Source organism: Phyllostomus discolor, chromosome 5 (genome assembly GCF_004126475.2).
Source record: "Phyllostomus discolor isolate MPI-MPIP mPhyDis1 chromosome 5, mPhyDis1.pri.v3, whole genome shotgun sequence".
Lineage (NCBI taxonomy): Eukaryota > Metazoa > Chordata > Mammalia > Chiroptera > Phyllostomidae > Phyllostomus > Phyllostomus discolor.
The window spans coordinates 108,721,166-108,739,482 of NC_040907.2; the positions used below are offsets into that span (position 1 = coordinate 108,721,166).

The 18,317-nt window shown below is 46.6% G+C and overlaps 1 protein-coding gene across 1 annotated transcript in view; it reads left to right on the forward strand.

The window, feature by feature from the left end:
* The first annotated feature begins 218 nt into the window (after positions 1–218).
* ARHGAP22 (Rho GTPase activating protein 22) overlaps positions 219–18,317 on the forward strand; it is a 71,950-nt gene continuing 53,851 nt past the window's right edge. Inside the window, 1 exon segment of the mRNA XM_036026705.1 lies at positions 219–531. Coding sequence (XP_035882598.1) covers positions 480–531 — 52 coding nt within the window. The 5' untranslated portion in view covers positions 219–479.

The window sequence follows — 18,317 nt, forward strand, 5'->3', positions numbered from 1 at the left end:
GAGGCGCCCAAGACGTGAGAGGACACCTTTCTTTCCTGTCTGAGCGCATAGGTCAGGTCAGTGTTGCCCCCACCCCCTCGCTGGCTCTCCTAGGGCGGAGGAGGAAAACGAGGCGGCGCCTGCTCTCACAGCGCCCCCTGGCCTTCCCTCCAGAGCGCGCAGCTTGGCAGCCCTGGAGAGTAACGGGTCGTAGGGAGAGCTCCTGCAAGCGTAAGGAGCCAGCCGGGCAGCTCCTGTGCACGGAGATAGAAGCAGGCAGGTGGCCCGGCCAGCGCGATTAGCGATTAGCACGTTCTCCCGTCGATTAGCAGGGTCTGCCCGGAGCTGGGTTGCCGGCTGCTCGGGGCCAGACAGAGCGTGAGGTCGCGGGAAGCTAGGGTGGGGGTTCTGCGAGAAGCCCTGCTTGCGGCTGGGTACTTCCCGCAGGCGGATTTCGGACGCGCAGCCCGGGGGTGCGGGCAGCTGGTGGAGCAGCTGCCATGGGGCTGTGCTGCTGCAAGGACTGGAGAGGACACCTGGGAGCACCCAAAGGTAACTCTCCGGCGCGCAAGTGCGCCGCGGGCTGGGAACCTCTGCACTCTGCTACCGTGCGTGTGTCACCGACTTTCTCCAGCTGTGGCTGGGGGCTGTCAGCCCTGCCTCCGGGCCTTGTCCGTCCAACACCTGCCTCAGCCCTGTAAACAGCTCAGGTGTGGCAGCAAGTCCCCGAGTCCCCGAACTTTGGAGCGTGTGTCCAGCGCCTCCTCTTGCTCTGCAGTGCCAGCTGGGGCCTGAGGTCTGGCGTCTGGCCCAGGACCGAAGGGGAGTGTACTGTGGGCTCCTGCTGCGGGTCCAGCCAAGTTTGCTGCTGTGGCAGAGGAGTCCCGGGAGGCCCGCACCGTGCACAAGCCCTTTGCAGAGAGTGCCCGGCCAGCGCCTGGCACCGCCTCTGCGGCTTAACCACCCCGAAGGGACGCATTCATTTTCCTTGCCACCTGTTACAAATTTGGATCCAGGGGCCCAGTTTTCCAAAAGTCACGGTGGTAGCTGCTTGCAGACTGCAGCGGCTGGGAGAGGGCTCCAAGCAAAGGAAACCCTGAGGACTTTGGCAGCCGCCTGAGGTCCGGCCTCCTGGTGCTGGGGACCTTCCAACTTAACCTTTGACTGACTGAAATGATCCCTGTGATTTTCAGAAACATCGTTGGGCTATCCGTATAGTGTAGTGCTTCCCAGACTCACCCGACCCTGACACTCACCTGTCCCCGCCCCCACCTTGTTAAACATTTAGATCTCTAGGCCCACCCGTACCTGGAGTACATGGAGGGTCTCTGGAGAAGGACCTTGTAGCTGTGTATTAAGGACTTGCCCAAGTGACTGCCGTGACCAGGTGAGTTAGGAAGCCTTGCAGGTAAACTATAAGGTCAGCTCAGCTTTATCAGAGTGGGCACCAGGCCTCTGTTCCTTGAAAAGTATATTTTGGAACTGGATAAAGAAAAGGAATGTAAATGTATCAGTCAATCAGCTTGAGGGACTCTTGTCCAGGTGCTAATGATACCATAAATGTGCAGGCTTGTTTCACAAGGGGTTTGAGGTAGCTTATAGCATGTATAATAAATAAATATAAAAAGCTAAACAGACCTTACATTTAAACTGGACATATGGAGCAAAGAGAGAGAAGTTAATCCTGCCATGAGAAAGACACTGCCTGTGGCTGGGCCACTTTGCAGCCAAAAACAAATAGGAAACGTGAATAGTCTCATGGTTCTCATTGTCCCAGAGCAACAGTTATTTTAACATTGCTTTAAAAAAGAAAAAAATTGCATGTGGAATTTCATGTTTGGGGATTGAAAGCAGTAGGTCTGAGAGGGCAAAGTCTTATTCCATGCTGGCTGAGGGCAGGTCAGGGCCCAAAGCAGAACAGGAAAGATTTCACTGGGAGGGCTGACGGGGCTGGAGCAGCTTTTGTCTTTCCTGACTCTGTAAGCAAGGCTGGGGGTGGGGGTGGTGAAGCAGGAGTCCCAGAAGCAAGGGTGGATTTGCAAGGCTTTGGTTAGGAAGGGTACATACTCTATCTACTTGCAGCCTCAGAAAGGAGCCAGGGACAACTCCTGCTAGGTTTATATGCTGGGGCTGTGTCCTGGGCCACACCCATCCTGGTGAAGAACAGACCTGGTGTTGGAGTGTTTCTCAGTTTGTCCCCACCCTCCATCGACCTGGAGACACTGCTGGCTCCAGCATGGGAGCAAGGATCCAGTCTGAAGGGCTCACAAGGTACTGCAGCCTGTGTAAATTTGCAAGGCTGTCCCAGTCTGGGACCTGGAACAAGAGGGGTCTGGGAGCACTGTGGTGTCAGAGTATACTTGCCCTCCAAAGCAGGCAGCCAGCCAGCCATTGCCAATCAGAAAAGATCATCTATGGTTCGAGGAAGGCAGCCATTTAGTTTTTTAATATAAAATCTCCAAAGGTCCCAGGGGTGTCCAACCTGTGGCCCAAGGGCTGCATGCAATCCAGAATGGCTATGAATGGGGCCCAACACAAAATATAAATATATTTAAACACAAAACGTAAATATATTTAAAACACTATGAGATTTTTTAAAAAATTGTTTACTTTTAGAGAGAGGGGAAGGGAAGGAGACAGAGTGGGAGGGAAACATCACTGTGTGAGAGAGAAACAGTTGCTTCTCACATGCCCCCAACTGGGGGGGGAACCCAGCCCCCAACCCAGGCATGTGCCCTGACCTCAAATGGAACTGGCGAACTTTGGGTTTGCGAGTCGGCACTCAATCCACAGAGCCACACCAGCCAGGGCCATTATGAGATTTTTTTGTGATCATGTGTCACAATGTATTTAATGTGTGGCCCAAGGCAACTCCTCTTCTTCCAGTGTGGCACAGAGATGCCAAAAGATTGGACACCCCTGCAGATGTTGCCTCATTTAACAAATTTGAACTCACGGCTAGGTAGTGTACAGTTTGGACCACTGTTCAAAATGAGTTCTGCTATCAACAGGGTAAAAGGTTCCTAGGTCAAATAATCTTAGAAATCATGAGTAATCAATGTTGGGAAGGTTTTTCAATGCAAGACTTCTCAGAGCTTTTAACACATTGATGTCATTGTGTATCCCCAAGTCAGGTAGATTGTAGGTACAATCTCCAAACCTGTGCCAAGGGAACTGGCTTTTATATAGCAGCTCATGGCACTGCATCTTGGGGCACAGTTTGAGAAATGCTGCTTTAGACATTAACTGATTCAGTTGTCATAGCAGTATTGTAGTACGACTGTTCCCAAGGGGTGTGTGTGTGTGTGTGTATTCTATGTTTAGCTTTCTGACTTTACACACTAGAAATGTATGTATGTATTTTATTTAAGAAAAGATCAGAAGAGAGTGCATTAGTCATTGATATAATTTAAATTATATCAAATTATTTTCCCAAGGGAATAGCTGTTGTTATTTTATTCTTGGATATTTCTGAATCAGAACTTATACAACAATATTTGACAATGGTGTCACTGTGTGAAAATGTAGTTGTTAAAGTAGAAAAACTCAAATAGTAAATCACAAATTCAATGAAAAGAACAGCAAAAATACATCACATGCCAGAATCACCATAGTGGATCTAGTCATCATGCTTTTACAGTCCAAAACCTGGCACTCTCTCTAGGAGTTGCAGAACTGCAGCTGGGCAGCTGGGACACCAGAGGGAGTGCTACAGGTGCTTTTTGGGGTGTGAGATGCTATGATGTTAATCACACCATCATATGCAATACAGATAGTTGCCAATGGAGCACTCCTGGGTCCCTATATTTCTGAAGAAGCTGAAAGGTCAGCGAGTAGGAACTGATGTGTGGAGAAGCATTACACCCTCTTTAAAGCAGAGCACAAATGGCCCTGGGTAGTGTAGCTCATTAGATTGAGTACGGGACTTGGAACCAAAGGGTTGCTGTTTCCATTCCCAGTCAGGGCACATATCTGGGTTGTGAGCCAGGTCCCCAGTAGGGGGTGTGCGAGAGGCAACCACAGATTGATGTTTCTCTCCCTCTCTTTTGCTCTCCCTCCCCCCCTCAAAGTAAATAAAATCCTTTTTTTTAAAAAAAAAAGCAGGGGGAGAGTGTACTTGTTCTGAACTCTGAGGATACTGTCTGATTTCATTGTTTCTACAGTGTTTCCAGATGTGTCTGTTATGTAGAGCTCTGTGGTGGGTATGTTCAGTGGCAAATTTCAGTTTCTTCAACTTTGCACTGTGGGCCAAGGCTGAGACAGAGGAGGTAGTATAAGAATGTAGCACGGAGTCAGCTTCTGTTCAAGGCCAGGGAGGGTGTAAGGGCAGATTGATGGGCCCCTAAGGCCTTTGAGGAGCACTGGCCTCCTGCTTCATCCCCAAGTTCACCCATAACACCTCCTGGTTTCAGCATCAGGAACCTTTTCTGCCTTCTGGGACCTTGCTCCCTGTCATGTTCTCTTTCTTCCCAATACCCCCACCCTTCCCTGTACTGGCTCCTCATTAGCCCACAAACCTGCCTGAGTCATTCATCAGAACATTTTTTTAAAAGCCAGTCTCTTCACTGTGTTCTCACAAGCCTTCCTCTCTCACCTTCTCTGTATCACTAGCTCCCCAGGAATAGTCAGTCTTCCTGGCCCTGCTTTCCCCTTATCCTCCTCCTGCACTTATTCCTGTCAGCGTGCTGCATCTGATAACCAGTCCTGGCTCTCTGAGCCCCCCACCTTCTACTCCTTCTTGGCCTGCCCCTCTGACACCCTGCCCCCTTTAATACACCATATTCCATTGTGAATTCTTTTTGTTTCACATTCTGAGCTCAGTCTTCCCAGGTCCCTGATGACTGTGATTGCCTCTAAGCACACAGCGCCCTCTGCAGTGCCCTCTGCAGTGCCCATCTCCAGCTTGCCAATGCAGAAGTCAGGCTGAAGTCCTGCATTCCTGCCAGGTTTCCTGGCTCTCAGCCCTGTATTCTGCTTCATTTCCCACAAGCAAAGGCTGGCGTCTCCTGTGCTCCTGCCCAGGGCAGTGTCCCCATCCCTGTCCCCAAAGTTACTGTGACACCTGCACAGACCCTCACCATCAACAGTGCTGGCTTCCTGACTGGTCATCCACAGTTCATCCTGCCTCTTCTAGTTCACTGCCCAGGCTAGCATCCTATGCACGGCTCCTGTCACATTCCGTCCCTCCTCGGATTCTGTCTCAGACCACAGTGGCTCTAGAAAAAGCCCAGCTTCTTAGCCCTGCTGGTGTTGGATGTCCGTCTCCCATCCTCCTGTCACCCTCCCCTACCACAGCCTGGACCTCTCTTGGACCCTGTCCACACCACACCTCTCACTACCTTCAATTTGGCCTGAGGTGGTCAAGTCCTCGGAAAGGTGGCCTGCACCTGGAACCTTCTGACACCTGGGCCCACGAGTCCAGTTCATTTCATTCTCCAGTACCTGGTTGGTCTGGGACTGGTACCCTAGCTGACAGTTGTCTTGTCGCTGTTGTGATATGGCACCAGGCTCAGCAGAGAATTGGTGCTCAGTGAACATTGGCAGGAGAGCAATGGGTACAGCAGAGATGGGAGATGGTCATACTCACCTTCATCTGTTCATGTCACCTGATGCCTAGAGATCCCAGTGACACCCCAACTAGGAGAGTCCAAGCATACTTGGTGTAATTCTCTGCTGTGATACGGTGAGGTACTGGGCATGGTCTCCATGCTCCTTTCCTGATGGACAGAGGGCTTGTCGAGGTGACTGGTGGCTCGCATGCAGAGGCCAGTGGGCCAGGCAGGAACACTGCTGCTGCTGCTGCTACTGCTGTGCTCACTGTCCCTTGCTGTCCCAGAGAAAGTCAGAGAGAGGTGTGGCCATCACTGGGTGGGAATGATAGAACTGCTTCTACTATGGAAACTCCTGTACAGCTTCCTTCTTGAGAAGCTTCCATTTTTCATGAATCCTTCCAAGATTGCTAATTGGAAGCTGCCATCCAAGCTTCTATCCATTCATTTACCAATCTTTGTTAGGCACCTGCTCCACAGCAGTCCTCATCCCTTGAGAAGGCACAGTGTCTCCCCCTAGAATGCTTAAAGCCTAGCCAAATGGAGACCAAGAAACTGAGACTGCAGGCAAAGAAATTCAGCAAGACAAGCAAGCCTCGGTATTCAGAGTGGTTCAGAAAATGCCCAGGCCAGCTGATCCCTGAGCTGGGTTCTTCACAGAGGAACAGCTAGTCTAGCAGAGAAAATAGGGAGGGGCTTTCCAGGTGAGGTGAGCTGCAGTGGCTGGGCCAGCACAGGGTTTCCTCCCTCCCTGGTGCTCCTTTCCTGTGACTGGTCTGCGCAAGCAGTTGCCCCTCTGGCTCTCCTCTGCCCCCCTGCCCCCCGACCCCACACTCTTGCCAGCAAACTTCAGAGTCACTGATCACATCTCAGGCCAGGCCTTGTTCTGAGCACCAGACCCATTGGACTCCTCCTTTGAGTGTCCCCTGGACTAGAGATGGGCCAAAGCTAATCAGTCTAAGTCTGAACTCTTTTTTTTTAATATTTTATTTATTTTATTTTTAGAGAGGGAAGTGGGGAGATAGAGAGAGAGAGAGAAACATCAATGTGTGGTTGCTGGGGGTCACGGCCTGCAACCCAGGCATGTACCCTGACTGGGAATCGAACCTGCAACACTTTGGTTCACAGCCCGAGCTCAATCCACTGAGCAACACCAGCCAGGGCTAAGTCTGAACTCTTGATTTTGTCCTTCTGCTCCAACTTGCCATCACCAAGTCCTGCCACTTCTATTTCCAAAATGCATCTGAAGCCCCTTTGCTTGTCTGTATTCCATGCCAGGCAGCCCTGTTCAGCCACCAGCATGGTGCTCAACTGCACCAACAGCCTCCCAATGGGTCTTCAGCTTGGGCTGTGCTCCAGCGCATTCTCTAGCAGAAGCCAGGGACTGTTCAAATTGCCTGTAGGATTTCATTGCTTTCTGCTCACTAATGCTCAGACTGGAATGGCATTCACAGGGAGCTCTTAGAGCCTCGGGTTACAGGGATTGTTCCCATGAGCCAGAGCTCTAAGGCCTCCCCGCAGTAGCTCAGGGTGTGCATGGGTCAAACTCCATTTTTGAGAAGTGCCCCTCTTTATCTCTTTTCCATTCAAGTGCCCTGGGTAGCAAGTAGCCCTGTGGGTCTTTCAAAAAGGAAACCATATAACTCAATTGGTTAGTGCATCATCCAGATACACAAAGGTTTCAGGTCCCATCCCTGGTCAGGACACATATAAGAGTCAACCAATGAATGTCTAAATAAGTGAAACAACAAATCAATGTTTCTCTCTCTCCCTTTCTTCCCTGCCCCCCAAAATCAATTTTTAAAAATTTTTATAAAGAAGTAGAAGAGAGAAACCAGCCTCAGGCAGAGGATTTGGCTCCATTTCCTAGCCAGGAAACCTCAGACTACCTGTTAACCTCTGTGAGTCTCTGTGTCCCCACCTATAAATGGGGATAGGAATGCCAAACTCAAGAGTTGTCAGAAGGTCCAATGATAGTCCTGGCTTTGCTCCTTTCTAGCTGGGATACCACTCAGAATCTTAGCTTCCTCATCTGTAAAGAGGGAACCGGGTAAGATAGATGATCTGTGGGGTTCCTGTCAGCTTGAAGCTCAGGGGAGCCTCTAAGGAAACTCAGAGCTGCTCTGTGCTCCTAGTAGGGCATTAGAAGGCCAACGCCCTTTCCCAGCTCCTCCAAAAAGGGGCTCAGCCAGCGGTCATTTGGCTGTATGTGTAGGGGATGTAAGGCAGGAAGGTCAGTGGCTACCCTTAGACAAAGTTTATAAGCAGATCGGTTTAACCAGCATGTAGCCATAATCAACACTGCTGGCCCCTGGGGCTTTGGGGGGGGGGTTTGTGGTAGTAGACTTAGGGTCTCAAAGAGGAGCTAGTCCTGGGGAAGGCTGAAATCTCTGACCTTCCTTGACCATTAGGGCAGCAAGCCTCTCAGAGAGTTCAAGAATCCTGAACTCCTCAAGGGAAGAAGAAAATGCCTCATGGGGTATTTTCTCATTCTATTAGTCTGTGGTCCTTGGTCCCGTATTAAGAGTCTCTCCTTCAAGAATCCTGGCCCAAAATGGGGAACACACAAATGAAGTGAGCCCCTAAAATAATTTTCCTTATCCTTCCCAACCCAGCTATATAGTTCATGCATATTCTGGCCAAATTACATCTTTTGCATGAGGTCTTCTCACAAATACTCCATCACTTGACTCTTTAAAATAGTTTTATTGAGATCTATTTCACATATCATAGAATTTATTCACTTAGACTGTACCAATCCCTAACTTTAGTATATTCACAGAGTTTTGCAACCATCACCAAAATCTGATTTTAGAACATTTTCATTACATCCCAAACAAACCCCATGCCCATTATTAACCATCACTTCCCATCCCTAAGACAACCTACCCCCTTTGTCCCACCCCCCAACCCCATAACCACTGAACTACTTTTATACAATATATGGTCATTTGTGTTAATTAACTTAGCATACTGTTTTCAAGTTTCATCCATGTTGTAGCATGTATCACTAGTTTATTCCATTTTATGGCTGAATATAATGTTAGTATGAGTAGATCACATTTTGTTTATCCTTCATCAGTTGATGAGCATTGGACTGCAGTTTGCTAGTATGTTATTAAGGATTTTTGTATGTGTTCAAAAGGGATGTTGGTCTGTACTTTTCCTGCAATGTCTTTTGCTTCTTATCAGAGGACTACTGGCTACACAAGAATTGGGAACTGTTCCCTCCTCTTCTATTTTTTGGAAGAGTTTGGGAACAGTTGATATTAATTCTTCATGTGATTGGTACATTCACCAATGAAACTGTGTGGTGTTAATTCTTCTTAAATGATTGGTAGAATTCTTCAGTGAAACATTTTGGGGCATGTTGAAGTTATTCAGTCTTTTGTTAAAGGTTTATTTGATTTTCTATTTATTGAGTTGATTTTGGTAATTTATGTCTTTCTAGGAATCTGTTTTATCTAATTCACCTAATTTGTTGGCATAGTTTTTACAATGGAAAATCCTTTTTATTTCTGCAAGGTTGGCAGTGATATACACTCTTGCGTTCCTGACTTCTGTTATTTTTTTCTTGGTTAGTCTAGCAAGTTTGTCAAATGTGATCTTTTCATTCAGAAAATCAACTTCTGTTTTTATTGACGTTCCTCTATTCCTTTTTAAGTCTTTATATTCTTTATGTTCACTCTAATCTTAATTATTTCCTTTCATCTGTGTATTTTGGTAGGTCTATTCTTTCTCTAGTTTCTTAAGGTGTAATAGGTTAAGAAATTGTAAGGCTAGGTTACTGATTTGAGATATTTTTTCTTGTATAATGTAGTCATTTATAGGTATAAGTTTCCCTGTAAGCACACTGTGTCTCCTAAGTTTTGGTGTTTTGTTTTCATTTTTATTCATCTCAAAGTGTTTTTTAAATTTCTATTGTGATTTTATCTTTGGTTATTTAGGACTGAGTTGCTTAATTTTCATATATTTATGAATTCTCCAAATATTCTTTTATTATTGATTTTGAATTCCAAACCTCTTTAGCTGATGAATATACCTTCATATTTAAGTGTTAAAAGCTTGCTTTATGATCTAGCTTATGGTCTATCCTGGAAGATGTTCCATTTGTACTTGAGACAAATGTGTATTCTGCTGTTATTGCCTGGAGTGTCCTATAGATGTATATTAGGTCTAATTGGCTCCTTGTGTTAATCAGGTCTTCTTTTTTCTTATTAATTTTCTGCTTAGTTGTTCTATCTATTTTTGAAAGTTGAATACTAAAGTCTCCAGTTATTATTGGAGAATTTCAATTCAATGCTGTCCATTTTTACTTCATAAATTATGGTGCTCTGTTGTTAGGGACATATATATTTATAATTTTTATATCTTCTTGCTGAATCAAATCTTTATCATTACAGGATGTTCCTCTTTGTCTCCAGTAAACTTCTGTCTTGAAGTCTTATTTTGTCTGATATTTGTATAGTGACTCTAGCTCTATTTTGGGTATTGTTTGTATGGTATATCTTTTTCCATCATTTCACTTTCAGCCTATTTGAGTTTTAAAATCTAAATGTGTCTCTTGTATGCCCTGACTGCTATGACTCAGTGGATTGAGTGCCAGCCTGCAAACCAAAGGGTCAAGGTTTGATTCCCAGTCAGGGCACATGCCTGGGTTGAGGGCCAGGTGCCCAGTAGGGGGCATGCTAGAGGCAACCACACATTGATGTTTCTCTCCCTCTCTTTCTCCCTTCTCCTCTCTCTAGAAATAAATACATAAAAAATCTTTAAATGTGTCTCTTGTAGAAAGGAATTTGATTATTTTTTAAATCTATTATGTCAGGCTTTGCCTTTTTGTTGGCATGTTGAGTGCATTTACATTTAATGTAGTTACTGATAAGATATGTATCTGTCAACCACTTTGCTGTTTGTTTTTTGTAAGTCTCTGTCTTTTTTTTTCTATTCCTCTCTTTCTGCTTTCTTTTTGTATTAAATAGATATTTTCTCTGGTAACATTTTAATTTCCTTATTGTTCCTTCACAGTATTTTTTTAAGTTATTTTCTTAGTGGTCAACGTTGGGATTACAGTTAGCTTCTTAATTTAACACAATCTAGTTCAAGTTAATACTACCTTAACTTCAATAGTATACATTTTCTCTCCAATATAGCTCTGTCCCCTCATCTTCCTTTGCATCATTATTGGCATACTAATTACATCTTTATGAATTATAAGTCCATCCACACAGTTTTATAAGTATTGCTTAATGCAGTTATCTTTTAAATCAGATAGAAGAGCTAAAAAATAAATTTATGCTGTCTTTTATATTTAACTATATAGTTATTGGTGTTCTTTATTTTTTTATGTGGATTTGAGTGACCATTTAGTGTCCTTTCATTTCACCTGAAGGATTCCCTTTAGAATTTCTTGTAGTATAGGCCCACTGGGACAGAGAATTGAGTGCTCTCTTTTTATTTTCTGGGAAGGAGTGTCTTAATTACTCCTTTGTTTTTGAAATATGGTTTTTCTGGATATAGAATTCTTGGTTGATAGCTTTTTCCCCCCAGCATTTTGAAAATGTATCCACTGACTTCTAACATCCATGGTTTCTGATGAAAGTGAACTGTTAACTTTATTGCAAATGCCTCATATGTGATGAATCATTTTTTTCTTATGCTTTTATTTAAGATTTTTTTTTGTCCTTGGACAGTTTACTATAATATGTCTATGTGTGAGTCTCTTTGAGTCATATGTAGTCAATGTAGTCATGTGTAGTATGCAGCCACTGAAGTCTCTCATTAATTAGTTTAGCGGTCAGCTAATGATTTGTCAGAGATATAATTAAAGGCCTTGGCCCTGGCTGGTGTAGCTCAGTGGACTGAGTGCGGGCGGTGAACCAGAGGGTAACTGATTCGATTTCCAGTCAGGGCACATGCCTGGGTAGCGGGTCAGGTCCCCAGTGGAGGCCATGTGAGAGGCAATCACACACTGAGGTTTCTTTCCCTTTCTTTCTCCCTCCCTTCCCCTCTTTCGAAAAATAAGTGATAAATAAATAAAAGTAAATGTCTTGAACCAATAAGTCTTCTACCCTTTGCTGAGTGTGTGTGTTGGGGCACACATTCAGTGCTTAGGTGGTTTATGACTCTGCCTTAGTCTTCACTTTTGGCTTGTTCAGGGACTCAGAATCAGCCAGAGATGAGAAATTGGAGGCCTCATAGGTCTTTCCTGCTCATGGGCACAGCTCTGCACATGTACATGACCTTATAGAGTTCCAGAAATATGTCAGAGCTTTTCAGAGATCCCAATAGATTTCTCATGGCCAGCTCATGTTTGCTTCAATGTGTTTAGGCAGCTGTCATATTAAAGAATTACTACTGATGGTTTTTGACAAATGCCCTGGAACTAGGGTTTTTCCACTAGTGAGTCAGGTAAATTAATGACAATGCTGTGTAAACGGGGCTTTTTCAGGGTGTGACAAGACAGGTGAAATTGTGATAGTGCCTTGAGGATAAGACAGTGCTCTGGGTATGGGACTTTCTGAGATGCTACTTCATACCAAAGTTTGTGGGTAGATAATTAGGTCTTCTCCAGAGGCCTTGTCCTTCTTACCTAAACTTTACCTAGATGCCAAGCGGTGACTTGGATGTGAGTTTAGGTGCCTGAGGGGTTGGTATCATTGAGGCAGCATGAAATGTTGGAAGCTCATAAAGTGGGAGTTGGGCAGATTTTGTTTTGATTTCTGACTCTGTCACATACTATCTGTGCAGCCTTGAGGACAAGTTACTTCTCTGAGCCAAAGAAGGGTGCCTTCCTTCGGACATTAGTATACCAGCAACCTTACCAGGTATGTCAATGGAAGAATTAAATTGACCTCTATGTAAGGTTGCTGGCACACACACAGAAAAATGCTCAATAATGGAAATAATTATTATTTGGTTTGAAACTTCACATAAGACTCTAAAAAATGATGCCAGTGTTGCTTTGTTGCAATAAAAGCATTTATAACACACAATACCCACTATGTGCCAAGACTTGTCATAGCACTTTATATATAGGAATTCATTTAATCTTTACAATAACCCTTCACTGGGTTTTATTACTAGTTTCATTTTAGAGATGAGGAAACTCTGAATGGAGTTTCCTGCCTCAGGCCACTTAGAGCTGGGATTTCAATTCAGGCTGTCTGGCCCCAGGGTCTGCACTTTTAACCTGCACTCTGTGTTTATATTTAAATACCACCCAATGCAAAGCCTAGTGTTCACTTTAACAACTAGCAGTGGATAACACTAAAGTGAGAGTAAAACAAAAATCAGCTATGCCCTTTAATAATGAAACTTGGAACAAAAGGACTGGATACTCCCTAGTCAACACCCAATTTGGAAAAAGTCAAAGGTTGGTCACAAACCAGCAGCTTCTTCTTTGTGGCTTTGGCGAGGCCCAGTTCCTCTCTGAGGATCAGTAACACACAGGATGTGCCCACCCCATCCAGTCAGAGTTCCTCTTGGGGCAGGGGGTGCCGCCCATTCCTGGATCTGGGAGCTGCCCTGAGCACCACCTGTCCCTGGGCCTGCTCAGGCTCACAGAGACTGAGGCCAACGCACTTCAGCCCCTCCAAGCCAGCTCCCCATGCCCACACCCAGAAGCCACAGCACCAGCAGTGGGCAGTTGATGTCTAGTAACATGGTGCTTACCTTGACACACCAGGACTGTGCAGGAGCAGGTATTCCTATGAATTCAAATCTGTCTTTTATGACTCAAACATGCCCTCTTTCACAGTGGCCACTGCCCATCATGAGACTTCTCTGCAAGTGCAGAGCACGAGGTGTGGATCAAGAGCTGGTGTGAAGCCCTCTGTACTTGCCCTCCAGCCTCCTTCTCAGACCTACTCAAAGGAGGACCCTAACCTGCAAGCTGTCATATGGCCTTCCTGTCCAGGAGGTCTGAAGCTATGGTGGATATTCAGATGGCACTCACCTGAATGACTAGGAGCTTTGTAAAAGGCTGAAATACTTCTGTACCAGTTAGTAAACTGTTACTGTGCCCAGCCTTCTTTCCTGGAGCTCCTCAGCATTCTCACTATCTAGTACCAGAAACTTCTTGCTGGGTCCAGCAGCACCACCTATCTCTGGGTACAAGCGAGTTTTTGGTCCACTTATGTTCTGATTGGCATTGGTCTCTGCAGAACCAAGTTTTAGGTTTTCGAACACTACCCAGTATTCTACAGCAACTTCTGGAGGCAGAGAGCCCCTGAACTTGGGAGCCAAGAGATCTTTGAGGTTAGGGAGTTTCCAATTCTTCACTTTTCTGATGACTAGAGTCAGATGAAGAGAGGCCTGTGTCACTCTCCAAGAGCACAAAGCTCATTTGGACAGAGTGTGAGTCCCTGGTAGGTTGGAGGTTCAGGATGCAGGAACAGCATGAAATATGTTGGAGTCAGGTCACCCTAGCTTCAAATACTAATGTTCCCACTTTGACCTGCTGTGCCTCTGTGTGAGCACCTGGGCTCTGGGCCTCCACGTGGCCAGGAGAGCCCCACCTCACCACTGCAGGAAGACATGGAGGAAGGGGACTTGTGTATGATGAGTACCCACCAGCACTCTTCCCATGACAGCCAGGGCTGCTGAGGTCCTTTGGGAAACACCAGCACCTTCTAACTTAGCAACACCCCCATATACATGTCCAGGGTCACCTGCCTGCAAACAGGACACTGTCCAATTTGGGGAATAGGCAAGCTCTTTTCCAGTGAAGGTCTATCAGGGGTGGGTTAAAGAGAGCATCTACCACTCAAACTCTGAATCCATCTTGCTAATGAATGAATTGTTAGTACTATAACATACAGGCTCAGAGGAGGTGAGCTGAGAGTTCCTCAGAGGTCACCTAGTCCCACCTTCTCATTTTCCAAGTGAGCTTATTTAAAGGCCCTCAAAAGAGGAAGTGGCTTGCCTAGAGCCGAAGAGCATGTCAGTGGCCCAGCTGGCCCGTGGTCCCTTGAGCCTGGGGGGCCCCGTGCTCTTGACTTGGAGCAAGACTGCGAAACTTTGTTCTAGTTTAGTCCATATGAAGTAAGGGCAAATTCTGTGCACAGAACTGTGCTGGGATACTTATAGAGCAGGTATCATACCTTCCTTACTCCAAAACACTTAATGAAGGAAGGAGCAGCACATACAAGAGTTTTTCACAGCAAGGATAAGAGCTGGGGGGGGGAGGGAGCTGATGGATGTAAGGGAACCACCCTTACATGCTACCCATGACAGGTAGGTGGGCACAGTCAGCCCCCTGGACATGTGCCCACTCTGAATGCACTCCATCAAAAGTGATCCTTTTTCTGTTGTTTCAACATTTTCCAAGTACCAGAAGGGACAAACTGGGCTCAGATTTAAGACTCTCTACTTTGCCAGAGGCCACGGGCCTCTCTGTTGCCCTGTCTTGCTCATTTGCATTGATGCCACAGACCTAATGTCTTCGAACATACACAGGGTCAAAAGGGGTTCCATTTTTGTCTGTCAGGTTTCTCAGCCTTCGTTCAGAAACACTTTATGCCTGGAATGTACTGATGTAGTAAGTAAACAGTCTTCGTCTGGGAAGGAAGCAAGGCTAGTGTTTGCTGGGTGCCAACTGTGTCAAGCACAGCACACACCAATGTTTCATAGTTCCCAACCTTCCCTGCCAGGAGGGTACGATAATGTTGGTTTTAGAGGTGAAGATATTGGGGCTCTGAGAGGTAAATAACTTGCCCCAGGTTGCCCAGATCTCCCTGGTGAAGCTAAGTTTGAACCCAGCTCTGAATGACTCCAAAATTCAGTATCTATTTCTCTTCCCTCAACCGCCTTTCAAGTCTCAAGAATGAATCCCTAGTGTCGCAGGTTCGATTCCCAGTCAGGGTACATGCCTGGGTTGCAGGCCATGACCCCCCAGCAACCACACATTGATGTTTCTCTCTCTATCTCCCTCCCTTCCCTCTCTGAAAATAAATAAATACAAATCTTTAAAAAAAAAAAAAAAAGAATGAATCCCTTCTGGAAGGATTCCAGTTAATAGCCCTTGGCTGCTGGGACTCTGGGTCTTTGAGGTTTCTCTGGCTACCTAATAAATTTACTTCTGATGAAAAACTAAGGACATACCTTTCTTCCTCTGCCCCATCCTCTGTGACCCACAGGACATCAGTATAGGTTGGAAATCTAGACGTAGCAGATGCCAAAAGGATGTCATGGCTCCCTCCCCTTATTCAGGGAGGCTGGAGAGCTATTTCTTCCCAGTAAACTGGGGATGGGGGGTGAGTCCAGGGGAAATGAGGCCACGGAGCCCTGGAAAAGTCCCGGGTCACCCAATATCCTGCCCTGTGAGGCCTCATTGTCCTGGCTTCAGCTCTCAGGCTGGCCACCCTCACCACTGTACATTCATGAGCAGGCTCTGAGGCCCATTCTGAGTGACTGCTATTTGTAGAAACTTCTTAAAATACCACAACAGCACCATTCACAGAGCATCTGCATGGAGTTGATGGCAGAAGCTGAAACAAAGCTCTGCTGTGCTTGGCATCCACTTCTGGCTTCTGCTGGAAGACACCTCCTCCACCTCACTGGCAAAGTGTTGGCACTCTCCCTATCCTGGATATTCCCTAGTGAGGCTCTGCGGTGTCCAGTGTGGACCTAGGTCCCCTGCGCTGACCTGGAAGGCATTTGGCCCTCTATAAGTGAGATGGGACCCTCCCTGCAGTTGTCCCTACTAGGCCCAGGTCTCCATCCTTCTACCCTCAGCCTGTGATGAGGCTATACACAGGCATGCTCCATTATAGTTGGATGGAGGTCCGGAGTGAGGAATCAGTAAGGTGTCAGAGAGGGGACCTGGAGGATAAAGCCTTTCTTATCCAGAATCAAAAACTCTGGCATGCCTGTTTTCTTGTTCTCAGTTGCATCAAGGTCCTCACCACATGCATTTCTCTTCCCCCATCTCAGCAGTACACACAGTGCATTTTCAAACACTTGCCCCTAGGATGTTAATAGGTGTCACCATTAACAATGAGTTTTGTGGTACCCGGGAGGAGCTGAGCAGAGTCGAGGGTTTTCCTGCTGGAAACCTTTCTGATGCTGATGAGCCATGCCCTGAGCAGAGGTTCCTCACAGAGCTGCCAACTGGCGTGACCTTCCTGTGTCCCTGTCAGCATGTGGGTATGACTGGAGCCCCAGGATGTATGTCTGTCCTTTCAAACGGCTTAATGATTTCCCAGTTTTTGTCTTCCACCATTGGCACCTAACCCTGTGTTGAGCACAGAAAAATAAGGTGTCCCTCCAAAAGAGGCAGCCTAGCTGTCCTGGCCCATGGCTGAGACCAAGAACCTGCACTGGGCCTTGCTTTAGGTCTGGTAGCTCCTGGCAGGACCCCACCCCACCACGGCCTGCAAAGGCTTGGCAACCAAGATCCAGAAGCTCCCTCACTGAGCAGTTATAACAGTGAGGACTGATGTCAGGCCCTCGTGGTCCCTGGTAACAGCTGGTCACAAGGAATACTGGGCCATTCCCTAACTGGCAGCAGGGTCGCTATGTACAACTACACCACAAAGTATGGCCCCTAACAAGGGCCCTTCCTGGCGGTGTGAATCTGGGGTAAGGACCAGGTGACCACCCCAAGGATAGTTTGGGGTTCTTAAAAGCATCACCATGTAAAGAACACCTGTCTCCGTGTTTGAGCCTGGCAATTGAACTGGAATCTGACAGCCCTGGTGACAGGCAGGATGGCCCCAGGAAGTAGCCCCCTGTGACAAGGAGGCCACGTCACTCACCAGCTGTAGGACTTGGAGTGGGTCTTATCATTTCTGTACCTTGGTTTTCCCATCAGTAAGATGGGGGCCATAAGGCTAGTTTGCAGATTGCTATGAGGCTGAGGAGCTGGAGTGATAACTGTGCCTTGCTGAGCAAGACCTCCATTCCTGGCCGTGTTCTGTCCGTTCTTAAGTGAATCACCAAAGAAATGGGAGGCTTTGTAGTTTTTGTGGCCGGTCCTCACCCCCGCTTGGGGCTGTGAGCTCCCTGCAGACAGAAATGGACCACGTGTCATTCTCCTGTCCTCTGCACACTCACACATGCATGGATGGCTGTCCTAAAAGGAGATGTAGGAGGATGGTCAGAGTTGCTGCTCCATGGGGAAGAGTCTGACTCACAGAGCGCTAGGGTAGGGAGGGAGGCTGACTTCATGTTTTGTATATTTGAACAGTTGATGATATCTTGTTGATATTGTTCACCCTTTGCCCCAAAGGGATCATCTTTCTGAATTCTGAGTTTTTATGTCTTCTGTTTCTTCTCTTGCCATCACCTGTTACTTCCTGATACTGTCACTATAGCTTCCCGTATTAGTTCTAATCCACTGGGGACCATGGAGCCAGAGAGACATACACATTAGAAATGTGTGTGAAGTGGTTAAGGGCCTTGAGGGTCATTGATTTGGCTCTTAGTGTTTTGAAGCCTGTTTTGGCCTTCCATTCATTGTTTCATTTGTCCCAGACTCTGTCTAGATAGATGGGCTTGCCAGATAAGCAATTCCTGGAAAATAAGGTGTTTCTTTAATGCTCTGCGTGTGTGAGGGACAGGCAGTCACCCTGGGTATGATGTTTTTTCTGGTTGTGCACGTAGACTCTTCAGAGTCTAGCGAACAAGGTATTTTCCAAGGTCCATCTTGCAGGGGGCAGAGGTCCTGAGAGGCTGGGGGAGTTGGGGATTTTGCTCCCTGGCCCTGCTGGCCCTGCTGAGGAGGAAATCACTGAATGTCAGATAGCTGGATCATAAAATCCTAGCTCTGGCCTCTGGCTGAGAATCCTT